General features: G+C 29.5%; 2 protein-coding genes across 2 annotated transcripts; one reads left to right on the plus strand and one right to left on the minus strand.

The window, feature by feature from the left end:
• The first annotated feature begins 640 nt into the window (after nt 1–640).
• LOC101219531 (3-ketoacyl-CoA synthase 20) lies at nt 641–3,283 on the plus strand. Its single transcript, XM_004134058.3, has 2 exons — nt 641–1,520; nt 2,202–3,283. Exons 1-2 carry the CDS (start codon nt 801–803, stop codon nt 2,988–2,990), a joined length of 1,509 nt encoding a protein of 502 aa, XP_004134106.1. The 5' UTR covers nt 641–800; the 3' UTR covers nt 2,991–3,283.
• Nucleotides 3,284–5,206: 1,923 nt separating this feature from the next.
• On the minus strand, nt 5,207–7,841 carry LOC101219772 (armadillo repeat-containing protein LFR). Its single transcript, XM_011652651.2, has 8 exons — nt 7,503–7,841; nt 7,183–7,352; nt 6,911–7,035; nt 6,573–6,823; nt 6,324–6,429; nt 6,099–6,237; nt 5,882–6,009; nt 5,207–5,779 (listed from the first exon to the last, which is right to left on the minus strand). Exons 1-8 carry the CDS (start codon nt 7,699–7,701, stop codon nt 5,524–5,526), a joined length of 1,374 nt encoding a protein of 457 aa, XP_011650953.1. The 5' UTR covers nt 7,702–7,841; the 3' UTR covers nt 5,207–5,523.
• Between the last annotated feature and the right edge of the window lie 13,106 nt (nt 7,842–20,947).

Below are 20,947 nucleotides of genomic sequence, written 5' to 3' on the forward strand. Positions count from 1 at the left end.
TGAAGATCAAAATAAAATTTAAACATAATATCAACCTTTCTGTCGCTTCTATTTAGGTTGATTTTATTGTTCTTCAAGCTAACATACATTTGAGATATTTGGAGTGATAATCTTAAATCTAATACAGTTTTAGTGTATAAATTAAGACAAATGATGGCCAATTTAGCTAAGCACCGTAAAAACAAGATAAAATCTCTAATTTGAAGATCACTTAAATCTCTTATTTAGGATCCACTTATAATTTAATCATGTGATACATATGTATTGATTATTATGTTAGTGAGGTTTATGTTGGTGGCGTTTGTAAGAGTTGAATTAAAATTGAACGTAGTTATTTTTCAACAATTATTAAGATGTTTCTAGCTGGGTGGATGAACATAAACTTCCAAACTACGATTATAATTAATATGTGTATGTGTATGTGTATGTATGAAGATGGCAGATTAGATAGTTTATGAATATTTGAATGAAAATTTCCGACATGAAACATCAGCGTAAAAGTAAATGAAGAAGTAAGACAGAGTTTTCCGGGTTGGCAAATTGAATGCCCCCCCGCCTTCCCCTTCCCTTCACAATTAAAAGTTCGTTGGGGTGGTTGTATCAGTATCCTCTCCCTCCCCCCTCCCCTTCTCTTCCTCTTTTCTCTTCACACTTCTCATCATCCCCTCCCACCCCTCCTCTCTTTTATAAAACCCCCCCTCTTATCTCATTTCAATCCCATTCTTCTTCTTCTTCTTCTTCTTCTGCTCTTTCTCATCATCAAAAAACTAAACTAAACAAACAAACAAACAAACAACAAAATGGCCGATCACAGGCTCCCTAATTTCCTCTTATCCGTCCGCCTTAAATACGTTAAACTCGGCTACCATTACTTAATCTCCAACGCCATGTACCTTCTCTTACTCCCTTTCCTCGCCGCTCTCTCTGCTCATCTCTCCACTTTCCAATTTCAAGACTTCCTCCATCTTTGGAACATCCTCAATTTCAATCTCCTCTCTGTTGCACTCTGTTCTTCCCTCCTCGTTTTCCTCACTACCCTTTACGTTATGACCCGACCCAGAAAAGTTTACCTCCTTAACTTCTCTTGTTACAAGCCCCATCCTGCTAGGACTTGCGAAAGAGGGACCTTTCTTCATAGATCGGAGCTCACTGGGAGTTTTACTGAGGAGAATTTGGGGTTCCAGAAGAAGATTCTCGAGAGGTCTGGTTTGGGGGAGAAAACTTACTTGCCCGAGGCTGTTATGAGAATCCCGCCGAATCCTTGTATGGACGAGGCGAGGAAGGAGGCGGAGGCTGTTATGTTTGGTGCCATTGATGAATTATTGGAGAAGACGGGTGTGAAGGCTAAGGATATCGGGATTTTGGTGGTGAATTGTAGTTTGTTTAATCCTACACCTTCTTTGTCTGCTATGATTGTTAATCATTATAAGCTTAGAGGGAATATTTTGAGTTATAATCTTGGTGGTATGGGTTGCAGTGCTGGTCTTATCTCCATTGATCTTGCTAAACAACTCTTGCAGGTTTCTTCTTCTTCCTTAAAACTTTTTCTCTCCTCTCTCCTCATGATATCATGCTTTAAACAAGTTTTGAACATAATTAATCAAGAAGGATAGATTAAGGAGTTATCACGATGCATTTGATTATACTTCCACTTTAGCATCTAAGCCTTTAAACTCTCTTATTTACTTTACTTTAGTTTCCGCATTTGGCATGTTCTGAGATAGATTTTATGCTCGTAGTAATTAGTTATGATTTTAATTTTATGTGTATGTCTTTGAGTAAGTAGTGTTTGTGTGTTTAATTACTAGAGTATGTTCTAATTAAAAGTTAAATAGTTCCTATGAAATGTAGTTGTAGTTAAATATGATGAGTATAATGAAGAATAATGGCATGTGAATGTAAATAAGAGGGAAGGGAAGAAACATTATATGAATACATTTAATGTGAGTTAAATTAATATGGCAATGCCAAAAGTCAAAAGTTGTATGCAAAATTTAATATGGTTAGGTGAGCGGGTTTTAGATAAAGTACTTAAGGTGTTCAGTGTTTCATACACCTTTTTTCTTTTTCCCCTACAAGATTTATTTTGTCTTTTTTATAAACACACAAGTTTTCATTTATCATTTTTACTTGTACAATTTTAAAAGTTGAATTTGAAGGTAATTGAATTGAAAAATTTGAACAAAAAAAAAAAAAAACAGGTACACCCAAATTCGTATGCCTTAGTAGTAAGCATGGAGAACATCACACTAAATTGGTACTTCGGCAACGACCGATCAATGCTGGTCTCAAATTGCCTATTCCGAATGGGCGGTGCTGCCATCCTTCTCTCAAACCGCCCTTCAGACCGCCGTCGTTCAAAGTACCAACTCATCCACACCGTCCGAACTCACAAAGGGTCCGACGACAAATGCTACAATTGCGTTTTCCAACAAGAAGACGACACCGGGCGTGTAGGCGTACGTCTCTCCAAAGACTTAATGGCCGTGGCTGGAGAAGCTCTGAAAACAAACATCACAACGCTCGGCCCACTGGTCCTCCCAATGTCAGAACAACTGCTGTTCTTCGCAACACTGGTAGCCAAGAAAATCTTCAAAATCAAGAAAATAAAGCCGTACATCCCGGATTTCAAGCTGGCGTTCGAGCATTTCTGCATCCACGCGGGAGGGCGGGCGGTGTTGGACGAACTGGAGAAGAACCTTGATCTGAGTGAATGGCATATGGAGCCGTCGAGAATGACGCTGAACAGATTTGGGAATACGTCGAGCAGTTCGTTGTGGTATGAATTGGCTTATAGTGAAGCGAAAGGGAGGATCCGGAAAGGGGATAGGACATGGCAGATTGCGTTCGGGTCGGGATTCAAGTGTAACAGTGCGGTGTGGAGGGCGTTGAGGACGGTTAATCCGGCGAAGGAGAAGAATCCATGGATGGATGAGATTCATGAGTTTCCTGTGGAGGTTCCAAGAGTGGCCCCCATTCATAAACCTTGAATGAAGAAACAAACAATATCAAAATTCTTTTTACCTTTTCTTTTCTTTTCTTTTGGGATTATTATTCATTTTAGGTCTTTTTAATTCTTGTTTGATTTGCCTACTTCTACTTCTTCTTCTTCTACTTCTTCTTCTTCTTCTTCTTCTGTGTATGTGGATGATTTTGTGTATTTCTTGTAACTTTTGTTATACAAACAACCATTGTTCATATTGGAATTGGTCTTTAGTTCAAAACAAAGTGTAATATTATTCATTCACACACTCTCAATTTATGGGCCCTTTCTCTTTCTTTATACGTTTTCTTTTCTTGGGTTAAATTATTGAGAATATATATATATATATAGTATAATAGATGTTATACATTTTTTTTTTGACAAACATGGAATTGGTTTCTTTTTATTTAGTGAAAAATAAAACATCTTTATTTTAAAGAATTTTTAATATCTTTCATCTCTTAAAAAAGATTTGGTCTATCCTTCTTTCCCTTTGAAAAGGAAGAGGTATTTGTCGCTCTCTACATTCTTTCGTGAAGTATACACTTTTAAATATTATATAAATATTGTTTCATATCTTCATAGAGGATATATCCAAATAAAAGATGTAAAGAAGACTTAGTAATTTGATAGAGGATCAATTACTTATAAGGGAAAGTCTGATCATCTTCATTAGATTCAAATACAATTAAGGGGAGCATGATTATTTTAGTTTTCATTTATAACTAATACTAGATGTAGGGAGGTGTCTTTTAGATTGTTAAAATGTTGTGCTATTTTGAATCTTAATAAAATTTATTAGAAAAGCTCTCAAGACGTAGTGGGTTCATCGAACTCGGTTAACAAAACTTTATGTATTCTTTGCATTATTTATCGTTTTGCTTCTTTAGCTATTCGAAATATTATTTCACTTTTTCAAGATGGAAAGAAAAGAACTTAAAGAACCAAATGAATCTAAAAGAAGGGCAAAATCGACGCATGGAAGGTAGTCTTCAAGCCACATAGTTGAGTATTAAAATCTTTGACCATGGGTAGTTAGATCTCTTGTGATTTGAAAGGAAACCATAGAGATAAAAATCTTGAATAACATCAATGAAACACGTGAATTTAATTTGCATATACAGTATTCTCAAACAAGAGGTTTTAAAATTTTTTGGAATAAATTCCAAATACAAAGAAAAGAGATGCTAAGCATCTTAAGATTTAGAAAACACTATTAAACATGTCAATGGTCTCAACTAACTTCACATATCTCATCACAAAGAAGTGACTCTCCATGAAACGTATAACATCGCCATTTGATTAAATAATAATGACTCTAATACCACTTTACCATCTAGAAAAGTTGAATCGGAGTTCACGTTAAAAGTGTCAAGAGGAGGAGTTAACCAATAGGAGTCATCCCAATAACTAGGAACAAACCAATTGAAAGTTCAATCTGTCAAATTACCTGTCCACTACATACTACATAGAGTCAAAGAAGTTAGGATTGATGTGGTTATCAACAACTAGAAGGTTGCATAGTGCATGTTGGAAAAAATAAATGTCTAGGAGACCAAAAGATCTATATATGTTATTATGTTCCCTTTCATTGAATTCACAAAGAGCATGGGTACTCCATTTAGATAGGTAAAAAATACATTCACACCATCGAGGACATATTAATTATTCCTTTTTTTTTCTTTCCAAAAACTTTTGTTTCGCTCAAATTCAATAACATTTTAGAAATGTACCAAACTTGTTATGCGACTAACATTTTCCAAATTCATAGTTTATTTAGAAGATATTTAAAGGAGTTCAGCTGCTATATTTATAATTTAATTAAGATAGTGTTAGTGCTTATAAAAGATTATCAATTAAAGTAAAAGTTAATGAAGTATACAGTTTGAAGTTGCAAATCTTAAGTCAATAATCACAAGTTACTAACCACTATCAATTGTTTGCCCCCAAAAAGGAAATGCACCAAACATATACCAATATTCAACTGCTTGTTGGGTCTGCACTCTTTACTAAAATTTATATTTTTCAGTTTTCATTGGATTAAAATCTAAACTGTTACACCATACTTTCTGGTGTCATTATCCTTTGGTTCCTAGCTTTCTTCTAAATGACACATTTTTTACACTAAATTTTTTGATCAGTTTATTGGTGCTTTTAGGGATAAAATAGTTCTTAATGTTCTAGCATCGTCTCTCATTTTATGCACATCTTCTATGCCCCACATCAGAAAAATGACCGAACAAGTGAAATATATTACATAAAGTTTATACACCAAAAACCAATACTAAGGTTACAATTTCTACAAATACCATATGTTTTAGCTATAATCTAAGAATGGTACTTCAAACTTCACATATCAATCATACACATTACATATCAACCAGACTCCAATGGACACCTTAAAAATTAGTAGACTTTCTTTTAATTGTGGATAAATCAATAAGCTGGTGTATTTACATGTCATGATGTTGTCATGAGCCCTTCGCTTGAATCAGTAGCGGGTACTAAGTAATCTCGAGCTGACGAATGAGCCCTTCTGATCACATGCCCCATACACCTTGAGCAGCAGCAACTTTATTGTTTGGTCTGGATGTCAGTTCATATAAAATTCTAGCGAATGTGTCGGAATATCTTCCATCGGAGAAGAGTATTTCTGCAAATGCATTTTCGTATGCCAAGAGCAACCCCCTGTTCTGTGGCTCAGAAACAAGACTTTCTAAAATCATTGCTGCTTTCCTACAAATTTCTGGAACTGGATGAGGCATCTTGATTACTTTAAGAAGACGATCGATTGCCCTTTTTAAATTTGCAGTACCCAGGAACAAACATCACATTGTTTCAGTATCTAATACAGGTCAAATGGTTTTAATGACAGAGGTCTAAAGTGAAATGAATTACCATCGTTCGCTTGCCAGCTTTATTCTGCAGTCCATATTAACTTCAACGAGGTTATACAGTGCACCAACAGCTGCTGCTTGCGCATCCAATGCTGGGATGCTCATTAGATCAACTAAGCGCTTGTGAATCTAATAATATTCAATAAAAGAATCCATATTATGGTCTACCATGTAAAATACAACAAAAACGGAACTACATGGATTTAAGAGAGATAAACCTGGGGGACAAAGGGGAGAAGGAAAGGCTCATTATCAGGATTTATTATCAATCGTCCAAGTAGTTCTGCAGCAGCACAGTGCCAAACTTTGACAGCAGATCCCAGCATTCCCATGATAGCTTCGACTGCACGTTTTTCTCTGTCAAAAAGTATAAAGCAAACCTATTAGCTTGAAATCAACATTCAGGTGAGCCTAAAAGATCAGTAGTAGATAAAAGTTCTCACGTTATTTTGATGTAGGATGGTTTTAATGAGCTAAAAATTCGAAGATCAAGGAGCGGGGCTAAATTCACAATTGTCTCTAGTGCGTTTGTGACGAGTTCTTCATCCTCTGTCAATAATTAAAGCTTTCAGACAGTAATCCAGACAAACATGCTTATATTCAGCACTTGAAACTTCAACCATGCTGATGACATGAAACGTCTACAAAGAAACACTTTAATCACGTATTCTTTAGGGTCACAAACTTCTCACCTGTAACATGATCTTCTATACATTGAAACACTGTTTCCAGAGTATGTCGATGTAGAGCCATGATAGATTCATTCTCTGGCATGAAAGAAAAATTCCTGAGGATATTCGAAGCAGAAACAGCACACTGCTGTCTTTCTGCTCGTCCTTCATCATCCAGATTGAATAGTCCATCTTCCTCAAGCCACCAAGGTCGAGAAGATGGTTTAGAAGCATGACCAGTTGATTCTGAAACTGAAGAACTAGGTCTCAGGCTGTCAGGCACAAGTTATGTTATAATCAATATTCAGTTAACCAGGCAAACATAAAGAAACGAGGACGAATAATCATTTTATGCATACCCATCTGAACCCAGTGCCTCAAATTCATTCCCAAACCCTGTTACAGAAGAATTTGCACCTAATGTTCTGACTCTTTGCTTCTTTACAAGATCCCTTGGAAGTGCTATATCACGCCAATCATCTATCTGCATAATGAAACATAACATTATGAGCACAGTTCTAATCTTTTTCCACTTTCAATTTTCTGTACATAGAAAGCTAGCTCGATTACATATATCTTCAGTACAAAAGAAAGTACGAGAAAATGGCTGAGAGGTTTATGTAATACATACAACTTGAAGAAGAGCATCGAGCAAGCCGGGAATCTTAGCCAGAGGAGTAGAGTCTCTACGCATATCATCCTTCTCTTTGAAGGAGAGCAGAGTGAGAGTGTTAAGTGCCCACGTCAATTCACTCTTCAATCCACTCTGTAGAGCCAACACTATCCTTTTATTGTTTTGATCTGCTCGATTCGATTAATTTCAAGATAAAAAATGGAACTTAATCAAAGAAATGCCTGAACTTAAACCACAAATTTTTAAGACTGAATGAACTTTCAGCTGATTTTCCGCAAATTATGAAAGAAAATGAAAAGGGGTTTCGATGAACTGACCCGCGAAGGAAGTATGAATATGAAGAGAAGGGCCAAGGAGTGTCGATGGAGCCAAGGTCTCGGTGCCTGCGGCGACTGCTGCTGCTACAGCGGCAGCATTGCTGTTTACGCTGCCGAATGGACGGCCACGCTTAGCCGGAGGCGCAGATGCGCCACCACTAACATTTCCGCCCAACTTGTTCTGGTCTCTCTTCTGCATGGCCTATCTCGTTCTCTATGGACTTCGAATGATTCAGCGACGGCAACGGCAATCCGATCCGATCCGATTCTTTGGCAATCGGGAAGCTGGAAATCGAATTAGGGCACGAAGATGCAGATTCAATCTGCTCCAAAATGTCAAATGAGATAAACCACCAACGGCCCACGAATTTTACCCCCAATTTCTGAGCCCAATTCTCAACATTCTTTTGTAGTCAGGCCCAAAATAAGGGCCCCGGAAGTTTTGCATAATGGAATTGCAACTTAAGCGAATGTTTCAATTCTTTACTCGTTAAATTACATAATTTAGTGTACAACAACTTATTTTGAAAATTACAAATATACCCAAATTTATAAACTATTGACTTATTTTTATTGTTGGTAGATTTACATGATTGATCTACAATAAATCACATGAGCACATCAGTCAGGAATTCATTCATAGATCTCTATGTATTTGCAATTTTTAAAAAATGTTGTTATACATGCTAATATTTTAATTTTTATTGATATATTTGTAATTGTTCCTAAACTATTATTATCTTATATTTGCAAATATTTTAATTTTTATTGATATATTTGTAATTGTTCCTAAACTATTATTATCCTATATTTGATTAATATATCGTACGTTCTTAATTTGATATCAACCTTTCTAGTCTCTACTAAATTTTTATATAAATATCAAAATTAAGCATATTCACATTAACCTTCCTTCTTTTATGAAAATTATTGTGATTAATTCCATTAAAATTAGCTTTAAAAAAAGTGGTTTTAATATTTATTGGAAATAAATGAACTGATCTAAAGATTGGGATTGAAAAATAAATGATAAACCTTATTCATTACGAATGGCTTGATTTCGTAATTTAGATTATAATAATTATGGTTTTTTAGATAAAAATGAGGTATTATTTATTTAAAAAATTACAACAATTCAAATTTATAATATTTTGTTCACAGTGAAGGTAAATATATTAATCATAATTAATCACCAAATTACATAATCATAATCTCCCTTTTACATTGCTCGCTTAAAAGGATGAAAAATTAGAGTTAACGGTAAAAGTACTAAAAATATTTACAAATATACAAAATTTTAGAATCTAATGATGTTCAACAAATGTATATTTTAAATTTTTGTCACATTTTATAAACATTTTGTTTCACTTTTCCCAGTTAAAAACATTCTTACCAAACTTATGCAAATTAGTCTCGATTTTATTTTAAAAGAAACTCCAATTTACATTTCTTGCATAAAAAATATATATACATATCGAGAATTTTAAGTACATTTGTGTCGTGAATAACAAAAACACCGAAAAAAAATAGATTCCACACACTTCAAAAAGGAAATCATTCTTCAAATACTTCCATGGATTCTTTTTCTAAGGGGAAAAAAAAGGGAAAGTGAAAAGAAATAAAGTGGATAAAAAAGTAGAAGAAAAAAGTGAAATGTATTTTGGATTGTTGAAGAATAGAGGAAGCAAACTCTGCAAACTCCCTTCACCTTATGCACAACACACCAACGTAATATGTCACTTTTCAAACCTTTTCCTTTTTCCTTTTCAATTTTTTATTTATGAGATTCTTCATATCCATATCTCTCATATTATCTCTATGTATAATTCTTCTTTCTTCTATACTTTATTCTTTTCAATCCTTGCACTCCAAGGAACTCCTAAATCATAACCTTATTTTTCTCTTCACAAGTTTATGTGTACATGTATACTAGTACTTTAGAATCAAAGTAGTGAGAAAAGATGATACTAGAATGAACATGAAATTCGATTTAACTTTCATATCACGTCACTTCTTTTAAATATGAACCGTTGAGTTAATATGAATGATATTTAAGTTGGAATATATAAGAAATGGTATGTTAAGAAGAAAAGAAATGTGATTGGTTGGACAAAACATTAATAATAGTAGTGATATTAAGATGGGTAATGTGAGGACAAAACAATCACATCATGTCATATGCAATGGACCCAAGTTTTTTGATGCTCAATTGCCAATGCAAGTTGTGGGATGTTGAGAGAAAAAAGGTGTTGGGGTGTGACATTGAAAGCCCACATTTCATCTCTTACACTTAGGCAAACTTCATGGTGTGTTCTTTGTATGGTAGCTTTGATGTCTACCTCTCTTTCTTTTTTGTTGGGTTCAACAATTGTTGTTAGATGAAGAATTCAACTACCGATTTTTGTAGATGTTAATTAGCATCTTTAATTATTTATTAAACCTTAATTTATATATATATATATTATTTGACTCACCCATTTTTTCTTCACATATTTTAATCTAATACACGAAATTGCAATTATTTTCATTTATATATAGTTTTCTTGAAGTTGTTTGTATCTAAATTAAATTTGACCATTATTTTCTTTTAAAATCTCTTTGAAAAGTTGACTTTTTTTAAGAAGATATTGTATAAGATTTTGATTGAATTATGTTTGATTTTTGTGATAGGGAAGAAAAATGTGAAATTTATACAAACAATCCCAAATTTTATGCACAACTCATTGTAATTTGATGAGAGAGGATTAAATCTATTTTGTTTCAATACAATACATAACTAAAGTAAAAAAGAAAATATATGAACAATAAACGATGACTCGTATTTTTGACAAAAAAAATGTCATAAATTCAAATCTTTACCCTCACACGACGTTGAACTAAAAGAAAAGATATGAAGTTGAATGATTGATTGTAATATTTATATTAAAAAAAAAATCCTCTCCAACCGTGAAATATGAGCCACTTAAATTATGGGACCCGTAAGAGGGGTTGGGTCGTTTGAATGACCCATTTTCAAAGTACTATATATTTGGACCCCTGTGAATTGAAATGAATAAGAAAGAATTGAGGTGATATAGATAAAATGATGATAAAAACAGAAGAAATGGACAATGGTAACACTGTGGATTGTATTGGTATTGAGTTAAGGAGCAAGAATAAAGGGCAAAACCCCCAAGAAAAATGCCAAGAAGAAGAGTCCTTTTATGAGAGATGTTATTTTGTCATTGTGAGGAACACAAAGCCAAACCCATCATTTCATTTCAATATTACACATTTCTCTCTCTCTTTTTTTATTATTATTTATTTTCTTTTTTCATACACACATTAAATAGATTTCCTCATCAAACAACTTTATGTCTTCATCATTCATCATCATTCTCTCTCTCTCTCTCTCTCTCTTTTTCATTGGATGATGTAAGCTTTTTGTTTGCTGGGACACTAAGTTTGTTGCATTTGACATAACAATACTATCCTCACTCTTCTTTTTTTCCCTATACAAAAATTAAAAGCTTTACAATTACTTAACCACTTAAACCGTCCAACTAACAACTCAAAATGTGTATTCAAATTTATCTTGTTAAGATAAGCTCAATTCAACCATTCTTTTGTATGTGTGATTGAAAAAAAATAATTCTCCATTAACCTTAATACTTTATAACACTTACCTCCAATCTGTGTCATAATTGGTGGAAACCAAATGTGAAAAAAAGAAAAGGGAAAGGGAAAAAGAGAAAAGGGTAAATGATGAGATGATTTGGTTGGAAATATTAGGAGCATAAATAATCCAAAATGAAATAAAAAGTATAAAAGCATAGAAGTAATCAAAGCAACAAGAAAGAAGCGAATATTGTAGGGTATGATTAAAGAATATTATCTTTTTCTTAAAATAAATTTTTTTTAAAAAAAAACCATCATAGATTAGATGTGGTTAAAAAAGAATATGGACATTTATCAGTCTTCATTAACCCTTAAACCATATCTTCTATACTATATTATATAATTAATCCATTAATCCATTAATCCATTAAATCATTATCATTTTAATCTTTTTAGTTATAGTGTGGGTCCATCACCCATGTGGGTTTGGCTCTTCTTTTCCTTTCTCTTTTTACAATTTTTTTTTCCATTAGCCTTTATTATTCTTTTCATTATTTCTTGCTGACCTTTTTTTATAACCACAAAATATTCATTTAACATTTATTAAAAATAAAACATCTTTCTTGGATAAGGTATTAATAAATAGCATTTTTGTTTTCCTTCTTACAAATAACAATTAAATTCAAAATGATCGACCTATAAAATAAAATTTTTAAAGAATTATTATAATTGTAAAATTTGATAGAGTCTATAAATGATATCGGTAGATTTTTTATATTTATTTATTTTAATGTTTGATATACACTTAATTATTATCTCAAAATTATTTCTACCTATTTTGTAAGATACTTGAATCCTATATATATATATGAGAAGTTTGGATGTGTCTAACTGCTTTTTAAACACAATAAAAAAGAGATGATTTAATCATTGAAATTTTAATGTTTTTGTCCATAAGAATAATTTATTGAGTTTTGTTAACAACTTTTTATATTCTTATTATGAAATTATTCCAACAAAAATATAGCATACAAAGGTTTAGGTGAACCCAAAAGTGGCATTAGTTTAAAATAATTTTTTAGAAAATGAGATTATAAAATAAATTATTTTAGAGAAAACACATCCAACCAAATTTTTGAGTAAATGTTTATTTGATGTTTAATGAGAAGTTCTTCTTTAATATTTATTTTTCTTTCTCTATTTTTTTTATTCCATTTTGCTATCTATTTTTCACTTTACCGTTTTTCTTATTTGTGTTTTTGTTTTTGCTTTTAAATACTTTGAATATTTTTTCAATGTGTGTGGATATACATTTAAATATAAGGATTTACAAATGTTTCTCTCTCACCTAAATCTACTTGGCCTTAACATCTGCTAGAGAAGTCATGAGATTGCCAATTAAGAACATGATCGTTCGATTTGTAAAATTAAGATGAATGAAAAATGTGATGGAATTAATTGCACATTTTTTTGTCTAGTTGATATTATATTGTATCAAATAAAATTATTTATCTTATTTATATTTTATCGTTGGAAATTAATTATTTTTTTATGGTTATGTATTTACATTTCAAGATATTTTTTCTTCTAATATTAAATTGTCCAAAAAAAATTAATACAACAAAAGAAATCAATGTTTAGTTTCAAGTAAATAAAAAATTAATAATTTAAAGATAACGTGCTATTAATTTTAAAATATATTTATGAAGAAATAAAATATTCAAAATGAGTATTTCTTTACGAAACTAGTTCATAATGTTTAAAAGCTTTTTACAGTAATTTGATTTAAGTATAAACAATTGTTAGTATAGGACAAATCAAACATAATTTTGCATATAAACATTTATAAAAAAATCAAACAAAACAGGTAAGTGTTTAGATGTTAAACTCATTTTACAAAAAAAAAAGTTTTTGAAAAAATATATTCTTAAAAAAACATTTCTTTTATAGGCAATCCAAACAAACTCGGAAAAGTGTAGTTTAGAGAGACAATGCATTGAAAACATTAAGATTTTAATTCTTAATATATTTAAACAAAACATTTAAAGAAAAAAAATATCTAAAACCTCCTTTCATGCTTGTAAACATTTTACTTGATTTTTCTAAAAACAATGAAAAATAAATAAATAAAACAAGAATTTAGAGATAAATGTGTGATTGAAGTTTTAATTTTCAAAACCTAAAAACCGAAAGCCAAATGCTTACCAAACAAATGTTAAATTATTTGATGTAGATGTTTGAGAGCAAAAGGCTTCAAGTTAATAATGGAAATGTCGTCTCGGTCTCACACTTAATTATATATTTTCCTTTCTCATTGATGAGAAACTTTGGTTGCATTTCCAATCGTATATTTAATTTGACTGAGAAAAGCCTCGTCGATTTTCTACACAATTTGATTTGTAAAATTATTCTATATCTAATTGCTATGGACACAGAGGACAACCCTTCATATTTATCTCCACAAAGAACAACTACAACATTTTATTATACTAGTAGAGATTTACTTTCTCACCATACCAATATATATTTTCTTTCTCTTTTCTAGGGTGTGACAAATTACACTACATTTAAGTTAAAATACATTTTTAAAAATATAATCAACTTGAACATAGTTCAACATGTATATCAAACTATTAAAGATTTAAATATACCAACTTCACACGTATTCAGTCACACGTGTAGAACAAACCTAAAATAAGAGTTAAATTTAATAATAAATATATACATATATATAAATAAATAACGAGATGAGGTAGGCCAGCAGATAGAGAAGAAATAGAGGGCATTGACAAATACAAATAAGATTAACCAATTGGCACTTTAATTTGGTTTTGGTGGTTGTATGGAAAATGACTTTCTTTACTATATTTTATGGTACCTTCCTTAGTGGCTAGTGGGATCCTCCGCAACGTCGACGTTTTGAACTTTAATGTCATTTTCAACTACATATGTATCTATATAGTCTTATATATATATATATCTAAATCTATATTATTTATTCTCACTTATTTTAACATTTGTGTCATATCCAATTTATTTCAACATTACGATTGGTGGATTGGGTTGGAATTTTTGGGTGCACTTTATTCATTCACCATTTTATTTTATTTCAAAAAAAAATGTAATTTATGTAATGTTAAAATCTTAGGTGAGATAAATAAATAAATAAATAAGGACCTTATGGTTGTGGTAAGATATAGTTTTGTCTTTTATTCTATTCTATTCATTCCTACCCCTATATTTATAATATGCAAATTTAAAAAGTAGATATTTTTAAATTTAAATCGTTCTTACTTACTTTCGTGAACGTAAATAATAAATATAATTTGATGAATAAGACATTAATTACTCATTTGGAGTTGATTAGATATTTTTTGGAGCATTGTTTTTTATGTTGCTCTGGTGTGGCTTTAGTAAAATTATTTTGTTTGTTTAAAATGAAAGAAAAATAAAACCATGGCCATTATTATTGTATGTGATCGGACAATACTAAGTAGGCATTTTGTTTTGTTTATATATACATATATATATTGCATTCTTTAGGGCTTTAATTAATTAAGCAACTTATTGGTGAGATGATCAGGTCTTTTACCCCTACTTGATTTTTGTGGTTAGGTTTGACTATGTTCATGTATAGGTTTCAACATTTCCATGGCTTCATTGAATGTATTGTTTTAATTTGTCAGTTGCATTATATCTAACAAATATTTTGTTCTTTTAAGTACAATAATAGAGAGTAAAAATATGGAACTACCAATCTTAAAAACCAATATATCCTCTCTATATTATCATCAAACTAAGCTAAACTAAATTTTAATTTTTTAAAATTAATTTCAACAAAACTAAACATTTAAAAGTTAAATTTGAATCCAATGAAAATTTTCCAGACATGAAAACAGGTAAAAACATAGACCCCTGTACTACAAATTATAGTTTAATTAACTTCAAATGTCATAAAAAGTTGAAAGAAATAAGAACTTAAAAACAATATAATAATTAGAAAAAGATATTGAAATAAACCTAATTATGCTGCCCAACTCAAGTAGATGATTAGCTAAGTAGAAAATAACCTAAATTCTTTGAATACATAAGTATTATAATTATTGAAGGTGTCTCCACAAGGATTTGACCTCTCATCTGCCATGAAATATAGACATTTGGTAGGCCCATTGGGCCCTGTACTCAATTCACAATAACAATAACAATAACAATAATAATAATTATTATTTTTTGAAAGATTAATAAAATAAATAATATCCTCCAACTGTGATGAGTTTGATGGAAAATGACACTCATCTACTTTAATCTTATTCCCTCACTCTTAATTTTTCTTTCCATTTGGGAAATTTTCACTCACATGGTTACAAACCTATTTGTCTATCACATGAGTTTTTCCTTTCCACTTTCTTGCAATTGACCTATTCTCCTTTCAATTTCATTCATTTCTACATTTTTTTTTCCACATCCCATATCAATTTCGTATAAAAATTGGAGTACTTTTTGTTTGTAATAAAAAAAATACATTAAATGAACGACGATATTTCATGTGAAAATTATGTTTCCTTAGTTATGTAGTTATCTAATGAAAGAAAGTAATCCTCAGATCAATTTTAATCTTATTATACACACTAAAACAATGAATATATTGAAATTAATTATTATTCTTCATTCATTTAAGAAATACTAGAGTAGAATAACATTATTACTTTAGTTATATGTTATAATGAAACTATATGCAAATGTACATATCATATAGATATAAAAGCAAATGGTTATAAAATAATGAAAAGGGCTCAATCACACTAATGTGTTTAAATTGATTGGTTAATTAATTAAGTAAATGCGTATAGACGTAATCTACGAATATTTATATATCATTGTGGATAAGTTGAAACTACTGAAGGATATATAGGCCCTTGAAAGCAACGTGAAGGAATAGAATGTGATATGTTAGAATTTTGAAATTGGACCAAATTGGAGTATTGAAAAGAAAAGAAAAGTAGGGGTTTTTTTTTTCTTCTATGTGGTCCTTATGTTGGGTTAATATAGGGAATAAGGTTTAAAGTACAAAAGATTAGAAAAGAAATAAGGGGTATAATATCATGAAGGTAGGACCTTTAAAATCCTAAAATAATTCTAATTCTTACCCACTAAAGGAAAAGAGATGAGAGGAAATACCCAACAACTTTTTTTAATGAAAAAAAAAATTACATGGTATTTTTAATTTTAGTTTTGTGATATTGGGTTTTAAAAGTCATAAAAAAGTAAATAGATTGTGAAATTGAAGGCATCTCAAAGTGTCCAAAAGCTAATGACAAGCCCATGTTCCCAAAAGCTTTAAAAAGAGAGAATGATGAGATTCAGAAAAAGAGTGAGAAATCAATAATTTCATTAGACATCATCAAAAGAAGTTCACTAAAGTGGCATCAATGGCTTTGTCCCCATTTGAGCCACAATACACCAATTTGCTAAACAACTCAAATATTCAAGTTTATTACTAACAAAAGCATTTTTTTTCTTTTTAATTATTTGCTTAATTAATCTATCCTTTATTTTTCATTTCAATTTTTTAGCTTTTTGAGAAAAAGAAAAGCAACAAAAGATAAAGAAGCAAGCAAGCAATATACTTTGAGGAAAATTAATATTAGAAAACTTCGGATTTGGGTTACTTGCAATAGAATATAGGTATTTGTTCCAAACAAAATACTTGAACAAACAAAAAATTCATAGCTTTCAAAAGTTTAACAAATACTTGTACGTGTATTTTAAGTAAGACTAAACATGATAAATTGAATCAACTAACCAAATCATAGTAGTGTTGGTATGTGAAATATTCAAAATAGACCCAACTAGTCAACTAATCGATTTAATTTAACTTCAACCAATCGATGATGAAGTTCAAATAGTTTTAAATATCAATTATAAAATAATTTATCTTTCTATGTTCATCTACCTCACCTTCCATGTATATACGGAAGATAATCATTTATTCTTTGTTTTATTAACTTTTATATGAGTGTTAACAAAAAGATTTATTCTGCAAGTACTTCATATCATGGTTTTTTATGAGGATGTATGGATTCTTTACAAAAGTAAAGAGAATTTTTACTTCAATTAATTGAAGCTCAAACATCTCAATATAAAAAAAAATGCATTAAAAATTGAAAATGAGCAATGAGTATATGTTTGGTTTTAAATGGAAAATATGTGAAAATAGTTATAGAAATAAAAAGGAAATTGGTATGTATTTGCCTATTTCAAATAGGTTGTTCATGTTAGAGGGAATCCCACATATTTATAACTTTTTTTTTTTCTCATAAATATAGAAAAATGATGATGAACAGTTGGAACAGATTATTGTACTGTAAAAATTTGTTAAAAATACCGATGAAAACAATTTCGCATACTATATTTATTAGGTTTTATAACTTATTTTTAAGATTTAATTTAGCTTTTCAAATATGTTTTAAGTGAGAAATTCAAATTTTGAAAATTGACCATACTAAAATTAATTAAAAGTGAATATATCTTATATTAGTTGAAGTTTGTTTATATAAATTTCTCATTTCCACCCTTTTAAATCTTTCTCCAACCCTACTAAATCATTATATTTCACATTAATAACAATAAAAAAAAAACGTGAATTTGTTTTATGTTCTTAGATTCATGAATGGAATAGATTCAATGAATCTTATAAATGTTTTGATGTATAACATAATTATGAATTATATGATATTGTAAATTATAAATATACATCATTTATAACATTAAATACATGTTTAGAAGTACTAAAGTAATGCGTAAATTAATATAAAAACAGTTAATACAACCTCTTATTTACAAAGGTCCATGTTTCTTTAGCTAAAAACATATTGTCATTCAATTTAAAAATTAACGGTTAAATCGAGCATAATTTAACGGACACAAACACGTTAATGACTAAGATGTTTATAGTTTGAATCTTCCCACTCATATTATACTAAAAATTAAAAGATTCACCTTATGTTAAATTACAAGTCTAACTATTGAGGTCCTATTAGAACATTATATTTATTTTTTTGTATTTTAAGTGTTATATATATTTGTATTTCTTATCGCATCAGTTATTAGTAATAGTTTTGTATCTTCTAAAAAAAGATTGATATGTGGTCACGTTCTATAAACAAAATCAAATTTTTAGAAACTATTGTTTAGGAGGTGGGGGTCGAGTAATAGTGGGTGAGATTATGTTAGGCTGTTGATTTGTACGAAGTCAAATTAACTAGAAACGGTCTGTGAAAGCCTTAGCAACTCTAGTAACAATAGAAATATGATTTTTTTTTACTATAGTTATTGAATGTAATGGGTTGAGATTATTTAAGCCCTTAATCATGATTTTGTAGATTTTTGTTTAGTTTTTTCTATAGCTTTTTTTTTGTTACCGTTGTGTCATATTTTTTTTTTTAAAAGAAAATAAACACTTTGAAGCATAAATTTTTAAAAATTATTTTTTAAAAGTTTTCGTCAGCTTAATAAATAATCAAAGAGACTAATTAACATAAGAAAGCTTAATTTTTTAAAATAAAAAACAAAAAGTACAATGTGGTAGTTTGATAAGTATTTGATTTTTAAGTATTTTCTTTCTTTAATTTATGTTTGTTTTTTTCTTAAATTTTATACATATTATGAATTTTGCAATTCTAGACATCAACATTAAATTCTAAAAATAGAATAACTTTTCCAAAATAATTTTTTAATTTTCAAAGACTTGGTTTTTTAAAGATATAAACTAAGAGAGTTCAAAACAAAACAAAAAAAATTAAAGGTTGATGTAGTCTTTGTAAACTTTAATTTTTTATATAAAAGAGTATAAACAACTTATAAATTAAAATAAATTATTGAACAAATATTTTAAATATAAATGTTGGTGAACAAAATTTGTATAATATATAATGAAAAAAATATCTTATAAGTGAAAGAGAGGTTTAAATATAAAAAGAGTATAGAGAAGAGAAGTTACGTTGTGGAATCAAATAGAAATCTAGATCGAACCATATATGGACCCATGTGTTAGGGATTCGGAGAAGTTGGTTCATAGTCATGAGGAATGTTGACTATCTATGTGCACCGATCATGACCCGACCCTATACCCTATATCCAAAATTGTCCACCTTTCATTATAATACCTAACCTTCACCCTATCTTTAATAATTATTCAATCACTGTCCATACCAAATCCATAGTCTTTGATATTTTATTTAAACCATTATTGGATTTCATTATTTTCCCAACGTATCAACTACACTTCCAACAAATTACCCAATAATTATTTTCCAAATATTCAAATGTATGTGAATTTTTCTCACACTATTATAGAATAGATTACTTATTTAGTGACTAGGAGATATTTAGTAATTATCTTAAGAAGAGGCATAATGATGTTTCTCACGTACTAATATCATCAACTTTATGTATAAGAGAAAATCTAAGTCCATCGAATCCATGTAATTATCTCTCTTTTAGAAGCAATATCTCGTTCACAAGATCAAGTGAAACCTATTTTATCTTAAGCAAGTTGAATTTCATTTAAATGGGATAAATATTTTATGAAAGAATAATGTTGATGAAAAAGTGAAATTCTAATTAGAGAAGAGACATACTCTTATATTAATTTGTGGTTATTAAATTTGTCAAGTATGTTCTTCAAGTTGGTTAAGAAATAAAAAGATACGTTCATTCACGAAAGAACATGATATTTGTGGAATTGAAACCATGTAATATTAAATATAAGATTACATATCATTCTTTATTGTACAACAATCAACTCTTTAGTTTGTTGGAAGTGATTTTATTTGAGTTTGTTCAGCGATTAATTTTATATTATCTTACCCGACATATGATACAATATTTAGCGCTTTACGAATCTTATAATTTTATATTTTATAGGATATATTATTTGATTACATATACATATATTATTTAATTTTAAATAAAATCTTGATTTATATAACTTTTGCACTTGCTCCCTAATACATCATAACCTTTTAATTGTTTTGGTTTGAGCTATTAACCCCTAAAAAAAAATATTAACCCCTAAAAAAAAATAGTATTTAATATTGTTGTCAATTTTGTTCTTATTAAATTAAGAGAAAATTGACATGTCATCATCACCTGCATTATGTACTTTCTTAAGTTTCTAATATGAAAAATAGGTTATCTAAAGTTCTCATTTAATTCAATGAAATTATTTAAAAACAAACAAAGTTTTCTCAATTATTATCTTAAAATTAATGTTTCTATCATCAATCCCATAGACTATAAATATGTGTTTAATTTAACTTTTACATATGTTTAATATTGAAAATAAATTGTGCAACCATCATTTAAAAATTTAACTAGGCTCTTTAAAACATTTTTAAATTTTATATTAAACAAAGTTTATGTAAATAATTTAAGTAAAAATGATTATAAATTTAAGTCTCACTTAGTTGAACAAATCATAAATAAAAAATTCAAAAATTCAAAAATTGACTTTTTCGGTCCTCCCCTATTATTATTGTTGTTATTATTAATAATAGAAAAGAAAAGAAATATTAATTTAGAAGGTTGATGAGGTAGACCAACCAAAAAAATTTCCTGGAGTATCAGAATTTAAAAATATTTAAATTAACGTACTTATTATATGATGATGAAAATGACTTTTCAACTGAATATTAAGAAAAACTTTATATATGGTAAAACAAAAGCATTGCATATATTTTATGTAAAATAGTGGAAATTAAGAATTACAAAACCAATAAATAGGGTAAATATTTTGGGTTTAATTAAAAGAAAAAGAGCATATATATATTTTGTTGTTGTTGAAAAGT

This window comes from Cucumis sativus, chromosome 3 (assembly GCF_000004075.3).
Source record: "Cucumis sativus cultivar 9930 chromosome 3, Cucumber_9930_V3, whole genome shotgun sequence".
Classification (NCBI taxonomy): domain Eukaryota; kingdom Viridiplantae; phylum Streptophyta; class Magnoliopsida; order Cucurbitales; family Cucurbitaceae; genus Cucumis; species Cucumis sativus.